At 41.6% G+C, this 10,000-nt stretch overlaps 1 protein-coding gene across 4 annotated transcripts in view; it reads left to right on the top strand.

The window, feature by feature from the left end:
• Positions 1-10,000, top strand: part of LOC138047342 (fibroblast growth factor receptor 4-like) — a 15,762-nt gene that overhangs the window by 3,712 nt on the left and 2,050 nt on the right. For all 4 annotated transcript variants that reach the window (XM_068894151.1, XM_068894152.1, XM_068894153.1 and 1 more), the window contains exons 3-5: positions 5,193-5,483; positions 6,042-6,077; positions 6,319-6,618. In XM_068894151.1, coding sequence (XP_068750252.1) covers positions 5,193-5,483; positions 6,042-6,077; positions 6,319-6,618 — 627 coding nt within the window. The remainder of the gene's footprint in view (positions 1-5,192; positions 5,484-6,041; positions 6,078-6,318; positions 6,619-10,000) is intronic.

Below are 10,000 nucleotides of genomic sequence, written 5' to 3'. Positions count from 1 at the left end.
AGAACCCACACACTTGTTGCAAAGAGTAGGGCATGTAGTTCCCGGTGTTGTGGTCTGTCTTCTGTGATGTGTCATGGTTGGGAGGGTAAATGCTCCGAGAAATTAGCTACACCAAGCTACTCTAAAAATCCGAGGGTAAATAAAGATATATGATGATATGCAACGAAGGCCCTTATATAAAGACAAAAAGAAAAATTTAATGACTCCTAATGAGGAGAAATTACAAATTGATAGTGAACTAAATAGAAGGTTGATGTTCTTTACTAACCTAACATACTGTACATGTAGTATGATTTGAGTTTGATTGATATGTTTATAACTTTCACCTATCCGCACTGTTCATTGTTCCACAAGTTCAGTTATATGATTGGATTGAGGATTCTGAAGCCTTTCTCATTCCATCTCGGAACATAGGCCACTGACAAAGTCCCTCCAGTCCCCTCTGTCCCTGGACAGGTGTTCGAGCTGGTGCCAAGGGAGACCTCTCGACTGGATGGTGTGGTCTGTGTCTCTCCTCCAGCTGTTACATGGTCTCCCTCTCCGTCTACTTCCCTGTGGGTTCCAACCAAGGGCTTGTCGAGCAATGCAGTCCTTCGATCTCCTAAGTGTATGGCCAACCCAGGCCCATTTTTGGACCGACATTGAGGACTGAATTTTAGTTAAATGTTTTCAAGTTCAAGTAACTCTTCTGCTAATATACGCGTTGTACAAGTTATTTGCAACATTTTTATTCATTTGAGGGAACCAAATCCGAACTTCCAGCATAAAACCATACAGGATGAGTCTACACGAGTGTTTCTGTCGTGATTACAGTTTATCATTTATTGATTTGTTTGAAGAATAGGGACGAGGGTAGGGGGGCCTTTAAAGAGAGGAGGCTTAATAACTTTATTCCACTAAAAAGGGAGGCTGCTTAAAAGGAGATTTACGGTAATTCCACACGATTTGAGAAAGGTCTTGTTTTCGTTATCGGAAGTGATTTCGTCCGGAAATCCGAACCTAGTAAAAATCGCCTTGATTACCTCACAAGAGGTCTCTCTTTCAATGCAACAAATGAGTATCGTTGACCTTAGGTAAAACAAAACACTCTCTTATTACTGCCTAGCTTATTTACTTCTCATAAAGTGCATACTCTTAGATGGCCAGATTGTTTGGGAACAATTAGTAAATTGGAAACCCATGGGCTGGCTTCAGTTACCTCTTCAATAATATTTAATAGACTGCAAAACAGTCGTATTTTTTAATAATAATAATAATAATAATAATAATAATAATAATAATAAGGTGTGTAAAGACCTGCAGCTAGTGGACTCAGTACCACCATGGTACTCGTTAGTGGGACCCAAACCAGTGTACGAATCTCCGGAAGCTCAAGCTTACTGGGATGTACCAGTGTATGCCGAACAAAGCTATGTCAAGGCCAACAGAGTGGACGTCAGATTTGTGGATCACAGGAGGAAACGAGTCTGGGCAGTTGAAATGAGTTGCCCCTGGTTAGACAACCGTGGGAAAAAGGAGAGGGAGAAGACGGAAAAGTATGCTCCACTGCGCTGGGAGTTAAGGAAGCAGTACCCTGGCTGTGTCGTGGAACAGTGCAACGTAGTGATTGATGTGCTAGGCGGTTGGTCTAAAGATTTAGAGAAAACAATAAAGAAACTTGTGGGCGCTAGAGGAAGGGAGGTTCTCAGAAGGATGCAGAAAGCTATTATCTCAAGTTCGCTTAACATAGCGCGGGCCTTCAAGGCCATCGTCAAATAATCTTACGAACTTTAGAAATTATAGAGTGTTAGAAAATTTTAAGGATTTTTTATTTATTTATTTATTTTTAAATTTAAATTTAAATTTAAATTAAAATTTTAGGATTTAGGATTTTAAGGATTATTATTATTATGATATATATATATATATATATATATATATATATATATATATATATATATATATATAGAATGTATTTTATTATTTTAAAACGCTCCTTTATATAGAGACTTATGTTCCGTAAGAGGACATAGGCTACGCTTTGCGCCCTATGTACTTTTAACATTAGAGCATCCATACGTGTATACTGCAGATAATAATAATAATATACAGTATTTATAGAGCACTTATTCCCAATGGTCCAAAAGCGCTTAAGTTAACACAAGCGACGCGGTAAATATTCGAACGAAAGGTCTGGAGCGAGTGTAGCGCCCTACGGGCGTGTGAAGCTCGCGCGCTTCACACGCGAGGGAGGATCAGGCTTACGGCGCTTCTCCTCTTCCGAAAACGGAAGAAAACGACTGTTTTGCAGTCTACAATAATATCGTCTTCAAGCATTCTATCAAGCTCATTGTTGACTGCAACAATTGCATCTTAGGGGTTGACTGACAGGTTTGACGCTAGGGTCATCGGAAAGTTTATGCTCAAAATCAATAACCGTTCCTATGCCTTTGAAAATATCATCATATTCCCTTAACAAGGAGGCAAGCTTATTCTTATCAGAATTTCGTTTAACAGACTCGAATTCAGTGATGATTTGTAACTTAAAACTAGAGTCTGACTGAGATCGATACACTACCGGACAATCCTCAAAAATCTCTGACGCACATGCTTTCGATCGCAGTGTACATTTGACAGCTCTATCACTTCACCATGACGTGAATCTTCGTATTTCGTGCATCCTGGACATTTGATTATCGATTCACGATCGGCTATCGATAAGTTAACAAACTTTTTTATATAACTTAGTGTGTACAGCGCTAAAATCGTTTAAAAAATACGCGTTTCACTTACCGTAGTGTCCTGCGATCGCTTAACTGGGCCCCCCCCCCCCCCCCCCCAAAAAAAAAAAAAAAAAAAAAAAAAAAAATATATATATATATATATATTTAATGTTCTGTTACATTTTCTTGGCTCGATATGTCGGACATCTTTATTTTCTCTTATTTTCCACAGCGGCCTCTCTTTTTCAAACTTTTATTCATGCACACTAAATAAGTTTGACGAAAGATGTGGGGACACAATGGCGCTAAATAGAAAGATTTCACAGTGGTGTCGTCACATTCTAAAATCAAAATCGCAAGGTGTTTTGATGTACCACACAGACCTGAGAATTGGAGAGGTGCGGATGAAGTTGTCTCCTACAACATTCCGACTTTTTGTTGCGTAACAGTGAGAAATCCCCGCCATACTCCCGAACTACGCCGAAAGGTTGGAACACATGCGAGCAAAGCAACTGGTGACGAGTCTTTATTTGCACAAGGCTTTAGTTCGAATCCCTTTAAGGTGAAGCATATCACCAAATGTTTATGCTATAGATTAAAGAAAAATACACATTCTCAATGGTAACAATAATTTTTTTAGAACGAAATAGACCTAGTAGGAAATTTTCGCTTTAGAGAAAACGAGACCGATCTTGCGTGACCCTAAGGTCACTTGAAATATATCGCGTGTCAAACGATGTGACAGTTTAGGCCTCAGTCTGCATTTTGTACCTAGTCTACATTTTAAACCCAATCTGCAGTCTGTAGTCTGCATTTTATGCTGACCGCTACGCCAAACTATTAAGGCGCAAGCTTGAATGGTAATAATGTGTGACTTTTTGAAACCTATTGAAGGTATTAAAAGCAGCCTTCAACATAATTGCATCAGGCATTTTTACAGAAGCAATATTACCGACTTCATACGACATTATCATTATACTCTTAATTATTTTGCTTTGAACAAAGACATGGCTCATTTAGGAGCCTTCGTTGTTGGTGAGAATCAAAAACTGACATAAGGTTGGTGGATGGTAAATATTGACGTTCAATGCATGAAAACAAGAAAGTGAATTCTGTAGTCGCCTTCGCAAGTTAAAAGATCGGCTATGTGGTTGAAAGTTTCGCGTATCGTTTCTTTTTCAAATTGTCATTCAAATAAAAGGAAATCTATGACGATTTTCAATTAGTTGCTGCGAATATTTGCTGTAGTAGGTTGGAAGAATATAGAGGACCGAGAGCTTTGATGTATTGGAAACTCACGAAAACAGAAGCAAAGAAGCTGGACGCTTGCCAATACAAATGCATGAAACGCATACTGAGAATAAGATGGCCACGGACCATCTCGCACCAACAAATCCAGGAGACCACAGGAGTGAACAGAACGAGTGATGATATCAGACGCCGAAGATGGAATTGGATCGGGCATATATTGAGGAAGAACAGAGAGGAGCTCTGTGTTACAGCATTGGAGTGGAGGCCAGAGGGGAGGAGGAGACAAGGTCGACCAAAAACAACATGGAGGAGAATGGTTGAAGACGAAAGACGAGTAGCTGGGTGGCAATCATGGACGACTGTCAGAGCTTTAGCAGCAAACCGAAGTGGATGGAAAGAGAATGTCAAAGCCTTATGGCACGAAGAGATATAGAGATAGAGATAGAGAGGACCGAGAGTCCATTACCCAAGAGTAAGAATCTGCGATCATATTTGTCCCCATCAGCGTCAGAAAAGTGTCTATTTTTAAAATAAGTTTTACGGGAAAATAAACAATTAACCTGCAATCAAGCGTACTTTTTCTTTAGACAGGGTGCGAAAAGGTACGCCTCTGGGGTGGGGGAGGGGTTCTAGCAGCGAAGCCTGGAACCGAGTTTAAATGATCGTCCAGCTCAGAAGTTTGACCGAGTGAGACTGAGTACTAGTTTTTTTCAAAAACAAACGGAAACAGATCGAATAAATTTGCGAAATATCAAGTTAAAATGGAAAAAACAAAAAATAATAAAATTCCAATTAAAAACAAATGAAAAAGAAATTAATCCATAACATTCGTACAAATGCTGCCTGCGTTGTAGCTGCATGGACCTTTTTAACTCCTCCACAAGACTTTCTTAAACCTTGATCCTAGGTAACAAGCACTATCGCAAATGGTTCATTCATATTTTAAGAACGCCCAAATATCAAGAAAACTAACACATTTTTCAAAATCACGAGAAAAAAAAAATGGCCGCCATGTTGATACATCGTTGATTTGTGCCGTGACGTCATACTGGTACCGATCATTGAGCCGTTGTCAAGGTGAAGTCCCTCCCTCCTGTGCACGTACTTCAAACTGAGTTTCCATGCTCAAACGATCGGTGTTGTTTTTTGTGCCAGTCTCTCATGGTAAAAGAATTAGCCTTTTGGCATGAACTGGAAATTTGTAATCCATAAAAGATTGTTGCATCTCATGTTTTTCAGTTCCCGAGATTCTTAATAAGGGAGACAAAATTGAGGTTGTTCTTGTTGGCGAAGGCAAGGATGTAAAACTTGTTTGTCGGGTTAAAAATACCGAGAACTACAAACCAACCGTTTCCTGGAAGAAGAACAATGAAAGACTCGACCCAGCCAATCATAAACGCATGAGAGTCAAGGCTAATAAATTACTAAAGATAAAGAGGACGAGAAAGGAAGACAAAGGCCTTTATACCTGTGTTGCAGAGAATACTTGTGGCGGAAGAAACACCCTTAATTTGAGGCTTTTTGTTGCAAGTAAGTCACGGTGCCAGTTCTGCAAACACAAAACTACACATTCTTGGGGTCACCCTTTCGGGATGTAATATTAGAAAATATCAAGTAAAGCTATAATCATCGCAGTTATGGACACAATTTTAGCAATTGCGTAGAGAAGCCTGAAAAATTCATAACTGCGAGGATCACAGCTTTACTTTATTTCATATCCGCAGTTCAGTATATGATTCATTTCATATATCATTTCGTTCATTAATTCATTCCTCACGGGAAAATTAGAACCCACAAAAGACCAGCTCCCAACGTAAGTGGTTTGATAGCTCAGTTGGTTAGAGCGTCGCACCGGTATCGCAAGGTCACGGGTTCAAACCCCGTTGACGTCCTGAATTTTTCAGGCTTCTCCCATAACTGCGAGGATCATAGCTTTACTTAATTTCATACCTGCAGTTCAGTATATGATTCATTTCATATAACATGTCGTTCATTAGTAGAGAATATGTGTGAATTTTAGTTTTTCGTGTGCCGCTTTGTTGTCATTCAGATTTCAATAGAATTAGCTTTTGTGCTTTTTGTTTTAAGGTCCTACCCTGGATCCCAAAAGGACCTCAATGTCAGGTAAGGTTTCACTTGTCTCAAATAATTTTCCACGACCGCAACTATTATGTTACTTCATGCAGACATTCCTTACGAAAGAGTCTCTCAATGTTTGCCCTTTAGATTACCTCGATGATTTTCTAGTTTAATTCCTATACGCATTTAGACAATAGATAGATAGAGAAAACACATACTATGATAATCCGTTGAAGAAAATGACACGTTTGTCCTAGTCTGTTGAATGCTTTTTGGTTTTTGTTAGAGGCCGCACCGGTATTCACGGTAACAGAAGAAAAGAGAAGACGAAATCTCCTCGCTGTACCTGAGGGTAACTCTGTTAAGATGGATTGTTCAGCAATTGGTTTTCCCAGACCCACAGTCAAATGGTATAAGGACGGAGTCATATTTCAGGAAAGAAAGGGTGGTTCCAGGCTCTACATAAGCAAGTTTACAACCGTGGTGACCATTAGAGATATTGTACCCTCTGACAGTGGGTTGTATACATGTAATGTTAGTAACGCTTACGGCTGGATCAACCATTCCTATAGAGTTGACGTACACGGTAAGAGAATTGAATGATATGACATGATTAAAATACTTTCTTCATTAAAGTCGCAAACACTACTTTAGATCTAGTGGCTAGTCTAGCCACGAACATTTCACTAGTATTTGACAATAGTTTTTGCTTTTGAATAAATTTCTAACTTCTATTTCATGTATTCCTATTCCGGAATAGATTGTACTTTCTAAATTTCCTGGTGACATTAGCAGTCTTTCCCATCTGATAAAGTGTTCGCACGTTCCAACACCCAAGTCTCAGGGTAGCTTTGGGTGTCAGGAGGGAAGCCCCAGGCGACTTAATCAGGTTGCGGGGATCCTTTCGGCTTTGCCCCACATCTGTCATACGCGTGATACCAGAATTCCAGCTTAGAAAGCTATCCTCGGGCACCTCACACGTCGCCCGACGACACCCCCGGATGAGCTCGTCAATCATCTTTTTGGTTTCCGTAATCAGATAAGATCAATGTGTACCAGAGGACTGGAAGAAGTCACTCATAGTGAAAGTGCCGAAGAAAGGAGACCTCACTGAGTGTGATAACTATCGCGGTATATCCCTGCTCTCCGTACCAAGCAAAACCTTATGCAGGGTGCTCATTGACAGAGTGAAGAGCGGTGTGGACGAGATGATAAGGCAGGAGCAGGCAGGGTTTCGATCTGGAAGAAGAGCTTCTGAGCAAATCTTTGCTCTACGGAGCATCCTGGAGCAGTGCCAGGAATGGCAAGCACCAGTGTACATTAACTTCGTTGACTTCTCAAAGGAATTTGACTGCATCATCAGAGAGCGACTTTGGGACATTATGGGGCAGTATGGCATCCCTGAAATCTTTGTCAGGACTTTCAAGGCACTATACCATCAGAGCTCAAGCTGTGTTACAGAAGGCGGAAGGTATTCTAGCTGGTTTGAAGTGAAGAGCGGTGTGCGGCAGGGGTGCGTGATGTCTGGCTTCATCTTTGTCTTGATCATGGACTGGGTCATGCGGCACACAAACAACAGGAAACGCGGCCTGAGATGGAAGCTTACTTCAGTTCTAGAAGACCTGGATTATGCTGATGATGTTGCTCTGATCTCAAGCAGATTTGCTGATCTTCAGGAGAAGACTGATAGACTAGTAACCACCGCCGGCGTTGTCGGGCTCAAGATCAACCCGCGCAAAACAAAGACGCTTAGGATGAACCACAGATGCACAGACTACATAAGGATAGAAGGAGAGGAGGTGGAAGATGTGGAATCCTTCGTGTACCTAGGTTCAGTACTTGACAAATTTGGTGGCACAGAAGCGGACATCAAGAGGCGACTAGCACTAGCTAGAATTGCCTTCACCAGACTTCAGAACATCTGGAGGTCAGGCAGATTCAGCCAGAAGACCAAGCTGCGCGTCCTGAACTCAAATGTGCTGTCCGTGCTACTGTATGGAGCCGAAATGTGGAGAGTGACAACAGCTGATCTCAACAAACTGGATGTGTTTCACCGCACATGCCCGAGGAGAGTGCTGAGGAGATTCTGGCCTAACCATCTTAGCAACGAAGAGCTTTATGAAGTAACTGGAAGTACGCCGGTATCAGCCCTTGTACGAGTGAGAAGATGGCGATGGATAGGACACATATTGAGGACTAGTCCTAGTAACATCTCGAGGACTGCACTAACGTGGGCACCTGAAGGTAAAAGGAGACGAGGCCGGCCGAGAGAAACGTGGAGAAGAACTGTGGAGAAAGAAAGAAACCAGCTGGGATGGCATTCGTGGGGGGCTGCGGTCGCATCGGCGGCAGACCGGGATGGATGGCGCAATCTTCTGGCTGGCCTTAAGAGTCCTCATGGGCCCGATGATGATAAGTATTCCGGAATACGGTCAATCGAACGCACCCTAACTTTACAACCTGGTTGTATCTGTAAGCAGTTGACAGCAACCATGTAGACCTTGAATACAACCAAAATTTCATCAACAGAAAACTACTGTAGTCGCAGTTGGTCGACGCGAAAGAGAAGAAAAACGTGTAAAATTGCCCCCTGTTTAGGCGTCTTAGGCGTCACTACTTTCTGTTTGGTCGTTTTTAACTGTCTTTTATTGCAAACAACTGCCTCTTGATCTTCGAATTGTTTGTTTTGAGCAAAGGTGGTTGATAGGTGCTAGGTTATGGGCGCAACACCACGACGTTTTTTGATGATTTTGTTAGTTTAACAAATTTTTTTAAATCGGCAACCGAGATGTTAACACATAGGAAAAAAAAATTAAAAGTCGATACTTTTCGTTTAACCATGTTAAAACTTTGATTGAAGAGGCCCAACTGAAACATAATGTACCGTTTAAAATTGAAAATTGTAATGCTGCGTCGGAGGGTGAGTAAAGCGCAAAGGTGGCTCAATTGGTTGAGCACCAGGCTACGCGGGAGGTCGTGAGTTCGACTCCGGCCGGACCAACATTCAGGGTGTTAAAATAACAGAGGAGAAAGTGCTGCCTTTGTAATTACATCCGCAAATGGTTAGACTTTCAATTCTTCTCGGATAAGGACTATGAATCGTAGGCCCCGTCTGACAAATATCTTCCATCTTCATAATTTCCTTGTGGGTCGTTAAAGAACCCACACACTAATCGAGAAGAGTAGGCTAGGGGATCAAGTTCCCGGTGTTGTGGCTGTCCTTTGTGAGTATATGGGTGGGTTGGTATAGCAGGTCCACATCAGCTGAATAGCTGCCAAAACGTCAACTTGCTCGAACAAATAAATAACAAACAAGCGCGAAATTTTGGTTGAATAAAATGAGGTCAGTGAAGTAAATATAGCACCGTTAGAAGATCGGAAGCTAACATTTTCGAGCGTAAGTCGTTCGTCAGAGTCAAGCAAAGGATTTCGGGTTGTGAACATTATTTTATAGCGTTCGTAGATTCCGTTCTTCTAAGGGGTGATGCTTTGAAAGATTCTGACTAGATTCTTGCCACCCTCCCTGTTATGTTGCCTCGGCTGAGACCGCAGATAGTCATTTTATAACTCATCACAGATAATCTCTTGATTTTCTGTTACGTCTTCCTACATTTGTTGATATACTTTTGTGAACTCGAAACATTGAAGTAATGCTTGCACTTATCGGGACCAGACACCTGCAAAATTCAGGCGGCTTTAGCGGGATTCGAACCCAGGACCCCTTGATACCGGTGCAATGCTCTGCCAACTGAGCTATGAAGCCACGCACCAGTTGGGAGCAGGTCAATCTGTTGGAGTCATCAGTTCTTGTGAAAAGCTTGTGAAAGGGCGTGTTTTTAAACATACAGGCAAATAAACATTTCTTTCCTTCATAATTCCTTTCACGGGAACACATGAACAAATTGTGGCTTCATAGCTCAGTTGGTTGAACATTACCCCTGCGTCGCCGACGTTATGGGTTCAAATCC

This window comes from Montipora capricornis, chromosome 4 (assembly GCF_036669925.1).
Source record: "Montipora capricornis isolate CH-2021 chromosome 4, ASM3666992v2, whole genome shotgun sequence".
Taxonomy (NCBI): domain Eukaryota; kingdom Metazoa; phylum Cnidaria; class Anthozoa; order Scleractinia; family Acroporidae; genus Montipora; species Montipora capricornis.
The sequence above is the reverse complement of the archived record's forward strand: the minus strand, read 5'-3'. Positions and strand labels throughout refer to the sequence as shown.